The 22,440-nt window shown below is 40.6% G+C and overlaps 3 protein-coding genes across 3 annotated transcripts in view; 1 reads left to right on the top strand and 2 right to left on the bottom strand.

The window, feature by feature from the left end:
* Positions 1-22,440, bottom strand: part of LOC135479890 (uncharacterized) — a 192,754-nt gene that overhangs the window by 145,150 nt on the left and 25,164 nt on the right. The gene's annotated exons all lie outside the window — the stretch shown is intronic.
* LOC135479675 (FMRFamide receptor-like) lies at positions 726-6,556 on the bottom strand. Its single transcript, XM_064759575.1, has 2 exons — positions 6,423-6,556; positions 726-2,000 (listed from the first exon to the last, which is right to left on the bottom strand). The coding sequence occupies exon 2, from the start codon at positions 1,970-1,972 to the stop codon at positions 860-862; it is 1,113 nt and encodes a 370-aa protein (XP_064615645.1). The 5' UTR covers positions 1,973-2,000; positions 6,423-6,556; the 3' UTR covers positions 726-859.
* Positions 4,354-14,444, top strand: LOC135479777 (trichohyalin-like). The gene is made up of 6 exons (XM_064759682.1): positions 4,354-4,368; positions 4,635-5,407; positions 11,851-11,938; positions 12,358-12,552; positions 13,990-14,013; positions 14,274-14,444. Exons 1-6 carry the CDS (start codon positions 4,354-4,356, stop codon positions 14,442-14,444), a joined length of 1,266 nt encoding a protein of 421 aa, XP_064615752.1.

The raw sequence follows: 22,440 nt of genomic DNA, 5'->3' as shown, positions 1-22,440 counted from the left end.
TTACGCCATACTCGTGATTATTTCACTCATATGACGGTGGGCTAGTATTGTCAGGTGGGTGGAGGTAACCACCGGAAGAAACTGGGGTAAACCACCGATCATTGGCAAGTCACTGACAACTTCCCCACTTGTCTTACAGCAGCCCCGTTTGCACAGTTCTACAAGCGACGTCATCCACCTCGCCACTAAACCGCATGAAATTAAACACTAAAATGCCTGCGGTGGAATGAGAAAATTCCCTGCCGTGGTGACCCCGGAATTATGGTCAGATGTCATATCTATCGAATCGGGTACAGTAGCAAGCCTTGCGATTAAGGATCCCGTTTGACTATGAGGATTACAAAGCTTACTAAAATACAATATTTTAGGCCACTTAATTTATCCTGATGTTAGATGTAAAACCACACATTTCCGGCAATGCAAGTTTTCCGGCGGATGGGGGCCGCGGGCCCCCGGACGCCCGGCTAAATTGGCTGGGACACTCTTCCCCCATGCCTTTACCAAATCATAGTTATGGGTCTGGAATTGCGAATAATATATGTACTATACTGACGTCAAAAGCTTTTATTTGTGGGCTTGAGTTGCACAGTTGAGATAATTTTTAACAACAACGTTTTTTATTCATTTAGTATACATTTTTCATTTACTAGTCAGTTTGAAAGTAGGCGTAACCACCTGCTATACAGGGATTCGTCATCAAATAAATTAACAGTGTCATCCTGTTCCCAATATTACATCCCTCGTGTCATAATGCGTGAAGAGCCACTCCCACACCTAGCCCCTATCCTGTGACAGGCAAGGCTTCACCCATTTTGCAGATGCCATTTCCTGACATGCGCATTATGTGTGACTTGATAGTCTAACGCCCTGGTGTGTTAGTATGATAAATCTCCAAGGTTGTACTTTGTTCCACAATTATGTCGACTTTGTTTTTTCGTCTTAACAACAAGACAAGTTCTCGTCGAAATTTTGGCCCCGTCAGGCAGTACAGAAAGAAGTGTATGGCGTTGTTTAGGTACTGCAACATGTTCACTATTGCCCAAATCAAGCCTAGTACTGCCCGAGCATGCGCACTGCCGTGGTCATACCATTTGTCATGGCCAAGTAAGAATACTACAATCGGTGACGTACTCAACAAGAAGACCATGTTCACGGTCAAGAGTGTTACCGTCACACTAGAGCAATATCTAGGTAGTCTTCGAGATTTCCGCGAGATTCTACGAGAGTTTGACGCAGTTGGGATTTCGACATTGGTAGCCTTCTCTTCCTGTCGTTTAGCGTGAGCCGCTAAGCGGCGCCTGCTGAGCGCCATCTGGCGGATGATCAAACAGTTGCAGACAAGCATGAGTGAGAAGGGCAGGAAACTGAACATACAAAAATCTAACCACGGGTGGAAGACTTTGGCATACCAGTACTGTCGGCCGGTGAGTGTTGCCTGCACCTCACAGTCTACAACTCCCGTGTCCGTGACGATGATGTCGATCATCCAGAGGAAATGAACATTTACCAGGCCAAGGACGACGATCAACGCCGCCAAGACGAACCGAGCGTTCCGCAGCGTACAGAAAGTTTTGGCGCGAAATGGCCAGCAGACGAATATGGCTCTGTCTATGGTGACGACAACCATTGTCCAGACGGCCGCGTCCAGCGAGAAGTAGACCAGGAATAAGTGGACACGGCAAGACGCGGTGGTCACGGCCCGCAGGTCGTGTTCAAACACGTACTTGACCCAATAACGCAAGAGACCCGTGTAAAGTACCACAATGTCGGCAAACGCGAGGACCGTGAGATAAAACATGGTGGTACTAGAGCGCATGTTCTTTCTTAGCAGAACAAAAATGGCGAGTACATTGCCCACTGTTCCCACGCCGATCAACACGAACGAACAGTACTTCCAGATGCCTTCGGCAATCTCCGTTTCCACGAAGTTCGTCGAGTTTGTTGAATTCGTCTCTCCAGCAGTTGACGCCATGGCTTCAGTTTTGGCTCGTATGTTTTCTCTACAAAGAATTAATCATTTAGTATTACAAGAAAATACAACATAATTTAACCTTACTCATTCGTAACAGGCAATTTGATCTGATGTGCTTGATAACTATAAATCAGGTTTTAATCTGCGATTCTTACGAAAAGGGTGCGCCATGTTTGAGTGAGTGAGTGCTTGGGATTTAACGTCGTACTTAACAATTTTTCAGTCATATGACGACGAAGGAATCCTTAGAGTGCATGTAATGTGCCTCCTTGTTGCAAGACGGATTTCCACCGCTCTGTTATCTAGTGCTGCTTCACTGAGACGACTTACCGAAGGCAAGTAAGCTGGCCTGCCCGATCCATTATACTGATACGGGTCGACCAGTCATTGCACTACCCACTTCATGCTCAATGCCAAGCGAGGAAGTTACAACTTCCTCTTTTAAAGTCTTAGGTGTGACTCGACCCTGGATTGACCCTTGATCTACCGGTCCCGAAGCGGACGCTCGAGTCATGTTTAAAAAAAAAAAAAAAACGGAAACACTGTGTCGCTTCACTCGCACCCTTACCACTCATATGGCTAAAAGAGTTGTAGAATTGACTAGCGCCTAATTGGTTTCGATAACATTGTCTACGTTTTCGATTTTTTTCAACGTACGCGATTTTCCTTACTTCGAATTGCGATATCTCGGTTATGCAACATCACAAAGCAAAAAGGTATGCTTTTAAAACTTTATGTAGGATACTTTACAGATGCATAAATATTCGGTCTTTCTTGTAGAGGAAGATACATGTATAACTATTACTTTTCCGTCCTGAAGTCAGTGGGGTCAAATCAGTGTACTCTGTTGTTCACCCCTACCTTAGCGATGACGTTTCTTAGGGAAAGTGGTAACGTATTGCCCATGTAATGACAGAACAATGGAGAATTCAGTTTGGACCGAGCTGCAAAGGCGAGTAAAAAGATATCTATGCTTGTATCAAAACTTCTATTCAATAGATTAGATCTGTACAATCCCCACGATACGCAAGTCGAAGTGCTGGTTGTCGCATTATACGTAAAGTGGGCGCTTTTAAAAGGGGACTGAACCCACATTCCCGCCGGAGGCGACGTATTTCATAGGCAATCTTGTCCGCTCCGAGATTCACTTGTATCAAAACATGTCAGATACTAGCGAAAAAAATACGCCGGCGATTTCACTCGGTCCGCGCAGTGTGTTCGCTCCAAAGAATTTCGATGATCGTGACGATTGAGCTATCCAATCAAACAACACGGAATTGTGTTGACCTGTGACAATTTGTTAATGTTAATATTAATGGTGTGTCCCTTGCTTACAAGGGTGTGTATTTCTCCGGGCTCACCGATTTTCCCCAAACACAGAACTGGCGGCCGTCGACCCATATGCTTAAAAGTTTGGGATTAATATGCATCGTGTTCAGTGAAGTCGTAGCGTTGGATATATCAATAGTTGGCTGATGATTGGAATACGAGTGTCCCCTACGATATAATTAAGACGTAGAACATAGAGCGTAAAACCAGAGCAGCGACGACAGTGTGATAGCTGGCTAATGGTCATACGTAACAGTTGAATTACAGTCTCTTGTCAGTTTACCTCAGTCCGGCTATTATTCTAACTGTTCATGTAAATGCATCAACAGTAACAATTTACATGCCCACTATGACTTAAGCAAAATTAGGTAAAAATACATGCAATACTCTTAATGGCAATTTATCAGACGTCACTCGTTTAGAATTACGGTCAAAGTCTCAACGCTTTCAACGTGTTAACTCGTTACGTATCTAGGCGTCAAAACGGACACCCGTATACCTGCAGCCGTCAACCGCAAGGCCAATTTCCAATCCAACGCTCAACACAAACCACCAAAGAACTAAGAAAGTGATGGATTCATACAAAGAGAAACAGTTCCCAATGATGATGGAAAGACGCAAGGCGGATGAATGAAAATCAGTATACGTATCGTGCACCATGATAGTTTATAATTAAGTTGTCGATAATCAAAATTATGTGTCTCGGTTGCGCTTTGATTACAACTGTTCATACATCCAACGAGGCGATTTATTTTAACACAACAAATATACGTCCCCTATATCTCGGAGTGAAGCAGAATTAGACACAGTTATGAAGCAGAGCGCCAGAGGTTTCGAACACAGCCCACATTTACTTACAAAAAAGTATTCCTTTGTAAAACTTAAGAAACTTGGAGTGAAGAATGAATAACCTTGAAATACCAGTTTTTGCAGTAATAACCCGTGAAGTTAACTTGGTTGAAATCGGCAAATAACCCTGTGACGTTCATTGAAATCGTGACGTAACACACCACACACAACAAATGTTACACGGCGAGATGTGTACACGTCATATGCGGGACCTTTCGGTATGTTCCTTTCCACGTAAGGATAATTTACAATGTCAAAATTGAAACTATCCCTCGTGAAAATTGGTGAGAGAAACGTAAAAAAAATGTTTATTAAATTTTGTTTTTAATAGCCTTCATAATGTCCACGAGCCGAACAGAATTGTAATTACCACACAGTGGGTTTAAAATTAAAGAAGCAGTTAAAGAGACTCGAAATAAGCATTTCTACATATGTACGTACACAGTCAAATATACATATATTCAAAGATATATCCTACGTTAAGAATCTTGAAAAAGATAGCTATAAGAAGATATCCTACTTTAAGAAGCTTGAAAAAGATAGCTATAAGAAGATATCCTACGTTAAGAAGCTTGAAAAAGATAGCTATAAGAAGACATCCTACCTTAAGAAGCTTGAAAAAGATAGCTATAAAAAGATATCCTACCTTAAGAAGCTTGAAAACGATAGCTACAAGAAGATATCCTACCTTAAGAAGCTTGAAAAAGATAGCCATAAGAAGACATCCTACCTCAAGAAGTTTGAAAAAGATAGCTATAGGAAGATATCCTACCTTAAGAAGATTGAAAAAGATAGCTATAAGAAGATATTCTACCTTAAGAAGATTGAAAAAGATAGCTATAAGAAGATATTCTACCTTAAGAAGATTGAAAAAGATAGCTATAAGAAGATATTCTACCTTAAGAAGCTCCAAAAAGATAGCTATAAGAAGACATCCTACCATAAGAGGCTTGATAAAAATAGCTATAAGAAGATATCCTACCTTGAGAAGCTTGAAAAAGATAGCTATAAGAAGGTATCGTACTTTAAGAAGCTTGAAAAAGATAGTTATACGATGATATCCAACTTTAAGAAGCTCCAAAAAGATAGTTATACGAAGATATCCTACGTTAAGAAGTTTGAAAAAGATAGCTATAAGAAGGTATCCTACCTCAAGAGGCTTGAAAAAGATAGCCATAAGAAGATATCCTACTTTGAGAAGCTTGAAAAAGATGCCTATAAGAAGATATCCTACTTTAAGAAGTTTGAAAAAGACAGGTAGTCTACGTGCTGACTATGCCTTTACGTCAATTGTTGACTGACGCATAAATACCTGTTCAAACATTCAGGTGGCTTTATAGCAGGCCGTCAGTTCGTCTGATTATAGAATACCTGTAATTTGGGTATAATTGGTAAGTAAAGGTTGGCGCTATCCTTTAAACCCAATTGTGCTTAAGTCATAATGGTAAGGGAGGGGGGGGGGGGGGCGATAATTTGCTACTATTTATACATTTGAATGAACAATTGAATGAGGTAAACTGACAGGAGGCCATGTTACCCCGGTTGCGTGTGACCATTTGCCAGCTACTACACTGCCGTCGCTACTCTGGTTTTACCCTCTATATATATTGTACGTCATTAATTATGTTTTAAACATGTTGTTATACAATTTCTTTGGAAATTGAAAAGGTATTATTTCTATGTGAGAAAAAGGCTGTCTTTTAACAGACGATGGGAAGTTTGAAAAAAGCTTTTAACATCTCGATCATCTTATACGGTGGAATGTTAAAATACTATTGTGCGGCATTCATGGGCTTGGTGATTGTACATATATTATGTAATCTAAAGTCACAAACTGTCAAGCTTATCAGAAAGTCTTTATTTTGCTGTGCAGCGTATTCTTCAATTTTACGATACCCATTCAGTCGGTACCCTATGTATCTCAAAATTCTCAGGTAAATAGGGCTTTTCCGTTCTGAACATAATTCCTTGTAACGGAAAATATGTAACATTGACCAAATAGACAAATTATATTAATAAATTTTGATAATAATTTTTGGTAACTTTTCTCGCAAATCGCGTCAACAATTTGGGGCTCTAGCCCAGACAACGTCATTATTTGAAAAGATTTTAGAAATTTGATTCACGTAATTAGAAATGGTTTGTATGTTTCCCGAACGATTTCGAATATCGACGCTAATATCGACAATTAATAGGCTTGATTTTATTGAGGAATCAGCATAAAAATATATCCCTATGCTTAACACAGTTTAGGGTTAATGCGTATACCCACCTGAGACCATCCGAGCTGTTGATTCCAAAGTTTCAAAATAGATCTGCTACTGGTTCACTCGATGTAGTTTCACTTTCAGTCTGTAGAAGGCTTTATGATGACCACTCTTTCAATTCGGTTTGAGAACGTTTTCATCTCACCTTCACCTCACTATCTATCTCATTGGTATAACAATATTTTTTCCAGCACCCGTGCCTGTCAGACGCATGACGGCTGTCTGAACAGCCACAGATGTCTGCATGCGTGTATGGGTCAGTCAATAGTCGAACACATCATCGATGTGTGTATACGGGTCTACTTGACCGTAATATTTTACTGTCTGCCGTAAACGCATAAAAACATACCAAAGCATAGTTTTATGAGGGGAATAAATCATGCCTGTGGACTACAACTGTTTATGCCTATTGAGCAGTGATAAAACAATTGTACACACTTTGCTTCTCTTTATTCTTCTGTTAGGGTTTTTGTCTTACTTTTTCTGTTTGTCTTGATTTTGAACTTTTTGGTGTTGATTCTTATGGGCGTTTTTAAATTATTATTCTTTTTCGTTTTTGTCTCAGTTCTTAAACTGGCCATTTTTTTTACTATTCTGTAGCGTCTTTTCTTGATTCTTCCCATGTGTGATTTCCCTGACTTTTATTGACTGTTTGTCTTGACGCCTCTCTATTGCGTGTATGTCTTCATTCTTTTCTTGTGTGTTTCTCTCATTTCTTCTACTGGGTGTTTCTCTGTTTGTTTTTTTTATCTCGATTCCTTTCTTGTGCGTTTTTCTTGATTCTTCTGTTGGGTGTTTCATTTATTGCGTGTTTTTGTTGGGTTTTCTGTTCCGTTCTGATTCTTGTTCACTTTTCCATTAAGCTTTTGTTATCATTCTTCTGTTGATTGCTCTTGATCCGCGTATTAAGTTTTTGTCTTTGTTCCTTCCTTCGGTGGTCATCTTGTCTTTTTGCTTCGGATTTATCATTCATTCTATCGTTCGTTCATGTAGTCATCCCTACAACTGATTCATCATTTGATTTGTTAATTGTTAGCTTGTTGTTTTCAATATTATTCAGCGGACCTTTCATTAAATGAATAAATCAATCGTTCAAACATAACTGGTAGAAGGAAGTGTAATTATTTGTTGTCGAAATATTCATCCGATCTGTTCGTTGATAAAATGATTTGTAAAACGATTCACAAGGGGATATAAGTTATACAACAGCAGAATGTATGTCAGAAGCAGACTTTAGATATTTAAAAAAGAATAAATAAATGAATATCTGGACATATACCTGCGGTATCGTTATGTTTAACTATATGCCGATTTATTTATTTATTTGAGTGGTGTTTTACACCGCGCTCAAGATTATTTCACGTATACGTTGGTGGTCAGCATTATGGTGGGAGGAAACCGGGCAGAGACCGGGGGAATCCCACGACCCTCCGCAAGTTTGTGCCAGATCTTCTCATGTAAGCCCAGCCTCTCCGGCCGTACGTGGGAAGGTCTGACAGCAACCTGCGGATGGTCGTGGGTTTCCCCCGGGCTCTGCCCGGTTTCCTCCCACCATAATGCTGGCCGCCGTCGTATAAGTGAAATATTCTTGAGTACGGCGTAAAACACCAATCAAATCAAATCAAATTAAACTCATGTAAGCCTGGAAATGAACCTAGGAAGAGCTGGACTTGAACTCACAGCGACTGCATTGGCGAGAGGCTGCTGAGTCGTTGCGCTGCGTTGGTCCACTAACCACTAATTAATTATATACAAATATTGGTAAAAATAAACAGCATCTAATGAATCTAGGTTATTAGACCGCGGCCCCGGCCACATTTAGTTTTATTAATAACTAAACTGCATCATAAAGTCATCACATTCCTGTCAGAACAGACTGTGTTAACGACTTCATTGACCAGACATTAAAAGTCGTGAAGGAGGTTATATACTTCATAACGCAGCCTTCAGTGTGTAAGAGTCGTAAATCTCCAGAACATGCTGACGAAACGAGAAGGCACCAACGGAACACGTCTATGCAGGGAAGCATTCTGTATGATAAAAGGCTTACAGCGTAGAGAGTATAAAACCAGAGATAACTGGCAAATAGTCACATGTAACCGCTGAAATACGGCATCCTGTCAGTTTACAGCGGTTAGGGTTTTATTCTAACCGATTTATTTTAGGTGGCCTTTAGACTTGATTTAAACAGGCATTTCAATAAATCTGCGTTTGTTTTAAAGCATTGCTCGAAGATGTAGGTTTATCTCAATTTTATTCTTAAGTTGAATGGTGTTTAATACCATTCTTGAGAATTGTTCACTTATTCGTCGACGGCCAGATTTATGCGTACAAAAAACTCACGATCATCCGTAGGTTGCCACCAGAAATGCATTAGTCAGTCAATTTTTCAACCAGTTAAGCGATTAGTTAGTCATTTTTAACCTGTTAATCAGTCTGCCAATTATTGTTTCTACCAGTCAATCAATCGATCAATGGTTCAACCATTCAATCAATGGGCCAATGCTTCAATCAGTCAATCAATCGGCCTAAAAAGCTGTCGTACAGGTCGGACCTGTTTTTGAGCTCCAGGTGTTGTGGCGCTTAGCTACTGTCTCTTGGTTGTACTATTGTATGATTTTGGCTGTAAATTTAACTGTACATAGTTTTTTTGTGTTTTTCGTGTTGTATATAGCGTAGGATTGCTTTGTAGTTTTCTTTTTTCTTGTTTTTTTTCAAAATAGATTGTTTTGTCAGGATAGTGGTTAGATAGAGGCAGGTTGTTTTGATTGTATATGCACTGTGTTTTCAGCACTACTAACACGGGCTTCTGTCGTCCACGCCTTTTGCTGTGAGGCACCCCACAGCAAAACTAACAGTCCGTGGGCTAACTGATAGCTCCCCGTTGGTGTGTTGTTGCACGAAGTTTTTACCTGTACAGTTTGTTCAAGCCCCACGCCACAATTGATGAGTCGGCTGGAGAGTCCGTGGACTCGGATGCTCTAGTCTGATATGGAAATCGGGCCAAGTATCTTACACTCTGGTAAACGACGTTTGAGATTAAATCCTGAAGATGCTGCTGGTAAGAAATCTCGTTCTGTTTCCTCTACGCCTGAAGTTCCATTGGTAACCACTCTCTATCTAAAGTTAACCCTTTACGTTTAGGCGAGGCGCTACAGCGAGAGCGCTGAAATCAGTAAAACGTTTACATGCTGGTAATCTAGCCATAGAATGCAACAATGTCCAGCAAGCTAAGAGTCCTTTGGCATGTTCTAACGTTATGGGGTTTGATGTGGTGTGTTATCAGAACGATAAAACTATTGTAAAGGGTGTTATTTCAGGATTAGCTGATGAATTTGATGTAGATGAAATTAAGGAAAGTTTGTCGGAATATAACGTGGTCCGTGCTGAGCGTATGTTCCGACGAGATAAAACCCTGTCAATGTCTATTCTATTACACTTTGAATTAAAGTCTTTGCCTAAACATGTGTTCATTGCATTTCAGAATTTTACAGATAGAGAATTTGTACCTATTTGTATTTGAGTTTTTTCGGTGTTACAAATGTCAGAGGATGGGCCATAGGGCCCTGGGGTGTAAATCTGGCAGATGTTGTTCACGATGTGGTGAGAATCATGATTATTCTGATTGTCCTAATATGGAGGACCCAAAATGCTGCAATTGCAATGGCGACCACTCTCCTGCCTTTGGTGGCTGTCCCGTGAGAAAGGAAGCCAATATAGCACAGTTTATTAAAACGAAAGAAAAATTATCTTTTGCAGAAGCGTTGAGGATTGTCAGAACAGATTCCAGGAAAGCACAAAACATTTCAGAGCCTGCAGTTAGAGAGACGACAGCCCAGTATAGCCGCCCTGTAACACAAACAGCTGTGCCTTACCCCAATGCACCAATTGACCTACCTCCCCCAACCCCGCCTCCTCTCCGATGACCTCGCGACCTATTAGCCAAGCTATTAGGATACCTACACTGGAGGCTAGAGGTGAGAACAAATACAGTCAAGTAACGTCTATTGAGTCAGGTGAATTACTGGTAAAGCTGATCGCTTTTATAACAGAAATTGTTTTTGTGTTTCTGAAAGTAAAGAAAAAGGGAGACAATCTGCAGCAAATAATTTCATCTACAAGTTGTTATCTTGGAGAAGATGCAATTTCTTTACCAAAACTAATGGCAGTATTAAAATCCAGTAGCCCAACCGCTACTCATGGATAATGCTGTGTACTATTTATTTACTATCATGACTTTTTATTTACTTCATCAAAATGTCCAAAGTTTGTATGTGCATGGTCAAGAATTCAAAAAGTATGTCTTTAACTTACCCGAATTACCAGATATTATATGTTTGCAGGAGACCTTTCTCAATGAGCCTTATTAGTTCAAGCTGTCCGAATTCACGGCAGTTAGGAAGGATCGGGAAGGCCGAGGGTGTGGCCTGCTTACACTAGTCCGAGATAATGTCTCGTACTCCGAAATTAAGTTGCCTAATGTAACCTCATTTGAATGTCAATGTGTGTGTTTAGCTCCTAAGTTTGGTAAGCGTTTTAATGTTATTAATATTTACAACCCTTGCAAAACGCTTAATTAATGATGAACTAACAGCTGTGTTGGAGTCTGTAAGTGGACCTACAGTTATTTGTGGTGACTTCAATGCTCATAATCGCATATGGGGTAGTGTTGATTTTAATGTAAATGGTAGAATTGTTGCAGATTTTATTGATACGAATGGCTTTGTTATTTTGAAAACTGGTGCGGGGACACGAATTGATATTCGTACTGGTAATATATCATGCCTGGGTATTACATATTGTTCTACTAATATAAGTGCTGGCTATTCTTGGTCTGTGGATCAGCTGTCACCTTGTGCCAGCGACCATTATCGCGTGCATGTTCGCATTGGTAAGCCGTTATGTAACAACTCCACTGGCTATCAAGATGGAAAACTGAAGGTGGGGACTGGAGCTTTTTTAAGCATTCACTAGGCAAAGTTTCGAAAACTGATGTAGTTAGTTATATTTGGCTGAGTTTAACGATGCAGTTTTAGGTTACATTTCCAAAGAAGACGAAAGCAGTATGCCGTCATCAGGAGGACCTTGTCCAAAACCTCCTGTACCCTGGTGGAATGAAGAATGTGAGCAAGCCATCAAAGCTCGCAAGAAAGCTAAAAAAAAAAAGAAAAACGTACGCTACTCCATCTTGATATTATAGGCTACAAGAACAAGAAGGCACAAGCTCAAAAAATAATCAAGAGAACCCAGAAGTCATATTGGCGTACGTTTTGCCCTACCATAAATTCTAACACATCTATTAAATCGGTTTGGCAAAAGGTTAACGCAGTTAGGGGAAACCACTCTAACTCATCTGTACCCACTCTAAGTAAAGAACATGTAATATATGTAAGTGATATAGATAAGGCTAATAAGTTTTGCTTTTGTCAATAGCTCTGACAATTATGACCCTGATTTTAATCGTTACAAAGATGACGATGAGAAGGAGTGTGATTTCTCTAATATTATGTTTGACGATATGGTAATAAACAATGACTTTTCTTTGGCAGAAGTCAAGCAGGCTATATGAAGAAGTAACAACAGTACGTCAGGAGAAGATGGTGTCCATAATTGTATGTTGCGTAATATGCCAGATTCATGCTTAAACATATTGTTACTTCTTTTTAACAGTGTTTGAAATTCCATGACGATGCCTATGTCCTGGGGTAAAGCGATTGTGGTGCCTGTTCCCGAGCCCGGAAAGCCTCCTTCTAATCCGTTATCGTATAGACCCATCTCACTCACCAGCAATTTATGTAAAATGATGGAGCGTATGGTCAATGCTCGCCTAACGTGGCATCTTGAAGGTCTTCTTTCCCCATTAGTCGTCGTCATATGACTGAAAAATTGTTGAGAACGACGTTAAACCCCAAGCACTCACTCACTCTTTCCCCATTACAGAGTGGGTTTAGACGTAACCGACGGACAACAGAACACGTTGTTAGGCTAGAATCTGATATTAAGAATGGTTTGTTAAATAAGGAATATGTTTTAGCAGTTTTCTTAGATGTTGAGAAGGCGTACGATATGGTGTGGAGAAGAGGGGTGCTGAAGAAAATGGCAGAGATGGGTTTGGGGGGAAAGATATTGGCATGGGTGAGAAACTTTCTGTCTAATAGACAAAATACCTGTTCGTGGAGGTAAAGAATTTTCAGACCCTATTACTACGGAGCATGGTACACCTCAGGGAAGTGGACCGGCCCGGATAGCACAGTTGGTAGAGCGTCGGCTTCGGGACCGGTAGATCAAGGATCAATCCTTGATCGAGTCACACCTAAGACTTTAAAAGAGGAAGTTGTAACTCCCTCGCTTGGCGTTCAGCATGAAGGGGATAGTGCAACGACTGGTTGACCCGTATCAGTATAATGGCTCGGGCGGGGCGGCTTGCTTGCCTTCGGTAAGTCGTCTCAGTGAAGCAGCACTAAATAAGAGCGGTGGAAATCCGTCCTGCAACATGGAGGCACATTACACGCACATGCACCCTAATGATTCCTTCGTCGTCATATGACTGAAAAATTGTTGAGTACGCCGTTAAACCCCAAGCACGCACGCACGCCTCAGGGAAGTGTCATTTCACCGTTATTGTTCAATGTCATGACAAATGATCTTCCTAGTGTTGTTCATCCTAAAACAAAATTTGGTCTTTTTGCAAATGACAAAGCCGTATGGGCATCGTCCAAAAGTTTTAAGTAGGCTCATAAGTACATCCAAAAGAGACTAAACTGTATTTTTTCCTGGGGAAAAAAGTGGGGGTTTAAATGTTCTCCTGTTAAATGGGAAGGTTTGATATTTACTCGTAAACGCATAATCTCGGACTCTCCACTTTTGTTGGGTAATTATGCCATAAAAATATCACCTGCATTTCAGTACCTAGGAGTGTGGTTAGATAAGTCTCTGACCTGGTCTAACCATATCGATCAGATAGTTGTTAAATGTACTAAGGCCATTAATTTAATGGGATCCATTTCCGGAACTTCATGGGGGGGGGGGGCAGATAAAACCTCTTTATTGATGTTATACAGGGCTCTCATTCTGTCAAGACTGGATTATTGTTGAGAAGTATTCGATTCAGCGGCCCAGTCAGTTAAAGGTAAGCTAGACAGTATCTAATACAGAGCGTTATCTGTTTGTACTGGTGCAATTAAAGGGACCTCGTTACGTTGTTTGCAAGTGGCCTGCGGTGAGCTCCCCTTGTCGATTAGACGTAAGCTCAGAACTTTAAAATACACTCTTGTTCTCAGTTCGTCCTACGATAATCCCGCTTCTCAATTGTTACAGCCTTCTTATTATGATTTTCTGTACAATGGACGCCATCCCGGGAACGTTAGCGTACGATCAAGAGAAATCCTTAATGACGTGGGTATTGACCTGATCAAGCTCCTTTCCCGCATCCCCCTTGGCTCCTCCATGTACCTAATGTTTGCATGGAGTTACGTAAGTATACTCGCAAATCTGACCAACCTGACCTTATCTGCTTGTCTTTAAAAAGCTATGTGTCTAACAACTGGTCTGCTTTTTTAAAACTATTTTCAGATGCATCAAAGTGCCCAGAGGCAGGTAAGTGTGGTATTTGGTTTTTAGTGCCGGATATATAATTATGCCAATCACTTAGAGTGTCTGATAAATTGTCGGTCTTTACATGTAAGTTATTAGCAATCCTCTGTTCTTTACGCTGGTTTGAGGAATATAGACCAGTGTGGGCTGTATTTTTTTCTGATTCACTTGCTGCATTGCAGGCAATTAAGAATTACTCTTGGCAAACTGTATCTCCTGTGATTTTCGAGCTATTATGGTTGATAACCTCGTTTTATTTTCAGGGAATAGAGATTTGTTTGGCATGGTTATCAACCCACCTGGGAATCGCGGGTAATGTAGAAGCGGGCAAGGCTGCAAAACAAGCGCTCCTGCCGAATAATATATCTGTCTCTTACTCGTTATCATGTCGAGAGATGTTCAACGAAGTTAAGTCACACTTCTACTCGCAATGACAGAATGAGTGGGATACAACGAATAATGGTCGTTTTATTTAAAATTTCAGCCTTCTATTTCCAGTGGTTATGTAAGCCTATCTCCAAGACGATATGATGTCTTATTTTTCAGATTAATGTCTGGTGTCTTACCTCATAACTTACGCCTTTTCAAGATAAACTGTCACCCAACTGGCTGGCGTGATTTTTGTGATGTAGATGAGTCCCAAGTACATTTTCTTTTCAGATGTCCCAGATATAATGTACTCAGAACTCAGATGTTTGCAAAGCTATCACATTATGGTATTTTTCAGCACACATTACAGGCAGTTCTGTGTCTTACCTCTTATCTTATCTTAGATGATTCCCAAGTACATTTTCTTTAAAGATGTCCCAGATATAATGTACTCAGAACTCAGATGTTTGCAAAGCTATCACATTATGGTATTTTTTCAGCACACATTACAGGCAGTTCTGTGTCTTACCTCTTATCTTATCTTAGATGAGTCCCAAGTACATTTTCTTTTAAGATGTCCCAGATATAATGTACTCAGAACTCAAATGCTAGCAAAGCTATCACATTATGGTATTTTTCAGCACACCTTACAGGCAGTTCTGTCTCCTTCACGAAACAGAGTAAAAGTTTTCAATTAAGTGGCGAAGTTCATTGTTATTCAAGGCCATTTTGAGTCCCCGCAAACCCTCATCCCGTTTATTTGAGTGTTATCTCCAGTAATGTAGTATAGGTTTTACTCTTGCAGTTAAATGTGGCGTGCATCATCCCTTTTCAGGGCTTGGGAAACCCCTAATTTATAACATCACTCACTCCTTGCTTGGTGTTCAGCGTGAAGGGGATAGTGCAACGACTGGTTGACCCGTATCAGTACAATGGCTTGGGTGTGGCTTACTTGCCTTCGGTTGGGACTATTATATACAATAGTCCCAGCCTTCGGTAAGTCGTCTCAGTGAGGTAGCGCTAGATAAAAGAGCGGTGGAAATCCGTCCTGCAACAAGGAGGCCCATTACATGCATTCTAAGGATTTCTTCATCGTCATATGACTGAAAGATTGTTAAGTACGACGTTAAACCCCAAACATTCACTGCATACTGTCTTTGCACATTGTATTATATTTTTTCACTTTTTAATTGTCATTATCTGACCTACATTTTTGCCTGTTTATATGTTATCGCCTGCACTGTTATTCAGTCGGGGGTTCTGGAGGCTTCGGTGTTTATTAGTTTAGTGTCATTGTACACAAGTTACACATTCTGGAAATATGTAACGGTTTTGTAAACATGTTTACGATCAAACCATCCAGAATTTTCTTTACGTTAGTCCGTAAATATGAGCGACAGAGTTGTGAAGCTCGCAGTCATTTATTCAAGTCCATCTGAGAGCAGTCATTTACTCCAGTCCACTCGAGAGCAGTCATATTTACTGTCATTCAATATGAAGGATTTTGCTGGTCTGGAGATATCAGCTTTCGCGCAATTCGACATTCGTCATTTGTACTTTATTTTCTGTACAGAGCACTTTGTGAGCTTGTGTTTCGCCACTGGCTATTTTTTGGAGACGTTATTTTGGAGCTTGTATCGCTCATTGTCTCTTTGTGCGATTACGTACATTTCATCCCAGTTTACCTTGAAAGTAACTTTGTGTATATTTTCCGAGAAGTGAAACGTACATCGACAGCTCGGCATCACGGACACTACCCGTCCACCCTGAAAAGTTATACATACACAGGCAATTGGGGAATAAACCACTTACTGGACTGTCATTCGTAGATTGGGGAATTCATTTAACTGTGAATTCGGGGGCCACCGTGGCTCAGTTGATTAGCGTGCTAGCGCAACGTAATGACCCTGGAGTCTCTCACCAATACGGGTCGCTGTGAGTTCAAGTCCAGCTCATGCTGACTTCCTCTCCGGCCGTACGTGGGAAGGTCTGTCAGCAACCTGCGGATGGTCGTGGGTTTCCCCCGAGCTGTGCCTGGTTTCCTCCCACCATAATGCTGGCCGCCGTCGTATAAGTGAAATATTCTTGAGTACGGCGTAAAACACCAATCAAATAAATAAAGAAATAAATTAACTGTGAATTCTATATATAGGTGAATTGACTCGCCTTTGTTAGCCGGAATATTCCATCCAGATTTAGACGCTGTCATCAGTAAGAGACTATATATTTTTTAATTATTTGTATTGTTTTGTATATTTTTGTCTGTTGTATTATTTGTCTATTGTGCTAAAATATATGTATTGAACTCATTCGAGCGTCTCCGTGTTTCTTTGTTTGATCTTGTCTAAAGCATATCGCGGATCTGAGAGTTAAATAAGCAAGTTGTTTCTCGTCTCTACTCTCCGAAAGTGGTACTCTTACACTGGTGTCCTCGGCATGATACTTCAGTGGCGGCAGCACTTTGGCGGCATGAACTCGCCCTGCCAAAAGAAGACAGCATATGTACACACATCAAACCACTCGTCATCATTTGACTGAAAAATTGTTCAGTGCGACGTAGAACCCCTAATATAAATACATACATACTAATATCTTCAAAAGAGAACAAAAGTTTGTCGGACTGTTTCTTAGATCACTCATTCAGCTGCATGTATGCCAAATTTAAAAGTATTACATTAAAACGTAAGCGAGAAAATCAGCCTATTCCACCACACGACTGTTCAAAACTAGACAGGAAGGGAGAAACGGACCAAACTGTCTTCAGGAGCCTAATGAATGATAAAAGTCGTCATCAGTTCGATTGGAGATCAGTTTTAATCAAGATTTGCCCCGCTTTCAGGTAAAATGTGAATATACAAACCTACAGACCTCCCCTGGTGGCACTCTGGTGGGCCAATTAAAGTTGTGGCTGTATTTTTTTTTTTTTTGGTGTCTTCCACTTATGACTACGATTCTATATTCAGTCATTCCTCTTATGTCTACGCAAGGGATTAGGACACCCCGTAGACTTCTCAGAGGAATAGTATAATCCGATTATCGCCTGACTGACACTGAAATCTAGTCACTTGTCAGAAATCACGCCCAAAGCCATCCCTGTATACCGAAGATCTTGAAGATTGCGTGCCTAAGACGACCCTGAACTCTGCGATGAAGTAGCAAAGAAGACGCCGACCTTTGATTCTGTCAAGTCTAGACTTTATAAACAGCGACAAAATACTATCCCCACAATACCTAAATCCAGGACAGATATCCATCTTACTGGAGAATGGAAAGAAACGTCGAGTGGAGAAAGTTTTATCCTAGCAGACAGCGGTACCCATGACAGAATTATCCTTTTTGGGACCCATGATAGCCTACGATACCTATGTGAAGCAGACAAGCTTTTTGTGATGGAACATTTTCTTCTTCCCCACCACAGTTCAAGCCAATCTATTCCATCCATGCCAAGTTACACAGACACATGTTTCCATTGGTGTTTGGACTTCTGCCGGACAAATCCCAGGCCACGTATACCCGAATGTTTGAGATTCTTCGTGACGTGTCAGCTTGCCATGGTGCACACTTGAATCCCCTGAGTCGGCCGCTCACAACGCTGCTTTGCGTGTTTTCCCTGAAACCCATTTGAAAGGGTATTGTTTTCACTTCACCCAGACTCTGCACCCAGGAAGGTACAGAGTCTGAGACTAACCTCAGAATATAAGATGAAGGCCGCATTGTACCGGTTCGTCCGCCGAATGGCCGTAATGCCTCTAGTGCCAACAGGCGGCCAATGAGTTTGAAGTTCTACAGTTAAAAGGCGGTGCAGCTCCTCCCATTAAGAGAAAGAAATACAGACGGATGTAGGACACATACAACCAACTGAAGGAAGAATTTCTCTGCGGCACACGTTCCCTGATGGAGTATGCCGACTCGGTGTCCAGGATGCCGTCCTTCTGATTTTTCATAAAATAATTATATTAAAGTCTGATCAGTTCGAAATTCTGTTAGGACTATATTATAATGCTTAGGTCTGAGAAAAATAAATATACAATTTTTATCAATATCTGAGTTTTGCCATGTTTGACTGATCCCAGAGGTGACGACACCTGAGGCGTTAATCCTAAACCCTTGTCCCTCCATTCCACTTATGCCTACTGTTTCGACTTCTCTATTCTAATTTTTCAAATCATAGCCCTACATGAAAGAAACCATTTTTTCCCATATGGGTCGAGGTCTGTACTATAGTTTATTTCTTTTAGCTGGTCGCCTATATTCAGTTGTTTATTATTTCAGTCAATGAGTCAGTGACATGTAACAATACAAACCTCTGCACATCGATATGTTCAAAATCCATATGCTTTCAAAGAAAATGAAGTAGTAACACTTTTTTCTAATTCATGACGTTAAACTGCATAAGCCCAGTTTCGACGGCAAGAGCTCATTGCCTCGGGTGACATCATAATTATTGAATCAATTTAAAAAGTTACTGCAATGACTATATTGGATATTTGTTTTCAAGGACGTAGTACTATGGTATAAAGTTCCACATGTCAGTCGCCCAGAAGTCCTTTAATTATCACACAATCGCATCGTCTCTTGTGGACAAATCACAGGGTTGGCTAAGGGCACGATACGGGTGATTTAACTACCCACCGATTTCCATCCCTGAATTAGAACCAACCATCTCCAACTGACATGCAAACTTAAATTTATTTATTTATTTGATTGGTGTTTTACGCTGTACTCAAGAATATTTCACTTATACGACGGCGGCCAGCATTATTGTGGAAGGAAACCGGGCAGAGCCCGGGGGAAACCCACGACCATCCGCAGGTTGCTGGCAGACCTCCCACGTACGGCCGGAGAGAAAGCCGACATGAGCTGGACTTGAACTCACAGCGACCACATTGGTGAGTCATTACGCAGCGCTGACATGCTAACCACGTCGGCCTCGGAGGTCCATTGTTGGCGAATTGGTCACATGTATAAGCACCGAAAGGCGGCCTATTTGCAGTTTACCTCAGCTAGGGTGTCCTTATCACTGCTCATATACAAATGCTTACATAGTAGCGAGATATACGACGTCTAGGACAATGGCATAAGCAGAATTAGGTAAAAAAAAAAAACAACCCAAAAGCAAAAAAAAAAACCCAAAAAAAAATTTAAAAAACGCACACAAACACAAATGCAGCGACGCTAATTGCAAATTTAGTTTCTTATTTTTTCCTGATTCTCAGAGTTCTGTTGATCTTAGAAAGGTGTTTTGGCGTTTGTTTGAAAGGTAAGATGACATCCTACTAGAAAGATATAAGTTTAAGCATCCCCCAAAGTAACGTCTTTTGTGCACGTAACATTTATTGGGGCATTACAGGATGTCTAGATGTTTCCAGTTTCAAACACCCATGCTGCGCATGACAATAGTTAAAGAGTCAATTTACAGAGCGTCATTAAAATATTTCAAGATAAATTGTTTACGTAACTTTTAATTATCTGAAGAGACAGAGACTGTTTTTCTGTTTGGGGTTCATTGAATTAGAAGCTCACAGTATATCTTAAACATTCTTAAAAATTATCTGAAAGTGCAGCTTCCAGTGCATTTTATGCACTTTTTCCATATGATTTTAGAGACAAAACTACATTGATTGGATTGGGCTGCAATTTCAGTTGTACACCAAAAAAGAAAAAAAAATGATCAGCCAACACAGAATAGTGCCTTCAGAGTGAGTGAATAAGTGCATAGGGTTTAACGTGATACTCAACAATTTTTCAGTCAAATGACGACGAAGGAATCCTTAGTGTGCATATGATGTGCCTCCTTGTTGCTTGTTGATTTCCACCGCTCTTTTATCTAGTGCTGCTTCACTGAAACGACTTACCGAAGCCAAGTAAGCCGCTCCGCCCGAGCCATTATGCTGATACGGGTCAACCAGTTGTTACTCTATGCCCTTCATGCTGAGCGCCAAGCGAGGAAGTTACTTCCTCTGTTAAAGTCTTAGGTGTCACTCGACCCAGGATTGACGCTACAGGATCGAAGTGGACACTCTACCAAATGGGTGTTTGAATAAACACCCTGCAAACATGCGAAAAGGTTGAAGAATAACAGTATACTACTCGCCCATGAGAGTAATCTCTGTCTTGCTGTCTACGAAGCTGCACACTTTTAACTAGCATGAACTATATTTCTGATAGGCTAATTTGCACCATCTTGCCTACATTTGTTAAAATACAAAATCCGTGAAAATTTAAGATAGCCTTGGTTACCATGGCAACCGCCAATGTGAAAAATGCGTGTTAGTCAGATTTGTTTCATTTCATTACCGGTACTTCAAAGTTATTGCACTAGTTTTATGCAAATTAGAGGCCATTGTGCAAAATGGCTCAGTCACCGGCCTTGAGCTGCTGGAGTAATATATAGCTTTTGGAATTGTTGAGTTGTTGTTGTTGTCAGGAACATGATCGAGTGGAACAATGGTACATGCAAGCATATAATGGTTGGAATGATTTTCTCGAAGAGAGTAAAATGAGCTTTGGCTGGCCACTGAGAGATTGAGTCTTTTATCAACTAAAATTGACTTACTGGTCAATAATCGCAGGATCAATTCCCAAACGACGTTTAACTCAAACCACCAAAGAACTAAGCAAGTATAGAAAGTACGAAAATAGGACGGAATCATGCAAAGAGAAACATTCGACAGTTTTCAATGATGATGGAAAAACGCAAGGAGTGTTCTAGGCGAATGGATGAAATGACTACCCAAATGGTGTACAAAGCATGCTAGTTCATTTCAGTCATTAACTGTTCATCCAGACAAGGCGAACGAGGCGTGTTTGTTAACTGAACGCCTGGACCATTTTAGGCATAAAAAAGCAACTCATTTCTCTTCATTATCGATTCAGTATATATTCTGTCAGCTTTTTAAAAAAACTATTGATTGTGCCGTAATTCGCCGCGTGGACGATCGAGCATTGTCTTTTTATTAGACAGTGGGTCTTTGACAGACCGTTAGGAGGATTTGGTCTCAAATATTGACATATTGTTCTAATCCAGGCGTTGAAACAGACATTCATCAACCAAAATGGACTCCCAGGTGGATAATCACAAGAGAGATTCCCAAAACAATTCACGCTCAACACCATCATAAACTATGCAGAAAGTTATGGAAGCCGGATAAAGTCATCATCGTACCATCGTGCCGTCCATCGTTCCATTGCGAGGTGATGGCACGAAGCGATGACACGATGGCGTGAAGCGATGGCACGAAGCGATAACACGATGGTACGAAACGATCATAGCATAATGAAGGTAAAATATCCTCTAATAAAGCGTAAAACACTAATCAAACAATAAAATGAAAAAACCCCAAAACAATTCCCGATTTTACACCAAGAAAATCAAATTTACAACAACAGCAATAAAAAATCGTTCAACTTTATTTTACAGTACAATTATTCATGTGCTAAGTTAAACATGCTATATAGCGATGGCCATGAGTTCAAAATATTTTAAATGTATAACGAAAACAATTTTCAGAAATATGGTCTAATTTCCAAAATGACGGATGTATTGTTTTGATTCCACTTATAATTACTTTTAACGTCAAGCTACGAGGAAACTTATATTTAGGCCTACATCAAAGTAAGTCTGTTTGTTTATAGGTAGTTCAACTTTACAATGCTAACAGATATCAACGAAGTAAACAAGGAATTCCAATCAGTTTGAAGGTAACAAAAACGATTTTCATAAAGATTGTCTAAATTTAGAGATGAAGGATTCAAGGTTTCATTGAGGTGTAACAGCAGGTACAGCCTCCTGAGGCAGGAATGCATTCCGCAGTTGTCTCCCCTTACGTAACTCCTCAGTGTTAACCACGTGTACTTAGCGGCTGAATTAGCGGTCAGCTGTGTTTTGACAACTTGTCAACCTATCGCCTCTCTTTTGTTCGTCCATAACAAGGTCTAGAGTTAAAGGTATCATGGACATTTATACTCCCAGGTGTCTGTATTCTTGGGTATCTCTGGCATCTCAATATTTTATAGACAGTTTTAATTCAGATGCAGGTAATTTTACGGCAATCGATGAAC

The sequence above is a fragment of the Liolophura sinensis genome, chromosome 12 (assembly GCF_032854445.1).
Source record: "Liolophura sinensis isolate JHLJ2023 chromosome 12, CUHK_Ljap_v2, whole genome shotgun sequence".
Classification (NCBI taxonomy): Eukaryota; Metazoa; Mollusca; class Polyplacophora; order Chitonida; family Chitonidae; genus Liolophura; species Liolophura sinensis.
This window is presented reverse-complemented; position numbering and strand designations above follow the sequence as displayed.

Excerpts from the sequence above, each read along its gene's own strand:
- LOC135479675 (XM_064759575.1), bottom strand. The coding sequence starts at position 1,972 with ATGGCGTCAACTGCTGGAGAGACGAATTCAACAAACTCGACGAACTTC.
- LOC135479777 (XM_064759682.1), top strand. Across the intron at positions 5,408-11,850 it reads AAGAAGTTTGAAAAAGACAG|CTCTGACAATTATGACCCTG; the intron begins GTAGTCTACGTG and ends TTTTGTCAATAG. Across the intron at positions 14,014-14,273 it reads ATCAAAGTGCCCAGAGGCAG|GGAATAGAGATTTGTTTGGC; the intron begins GTAAGTGTGGTA and ends TTTTATTTTCAG.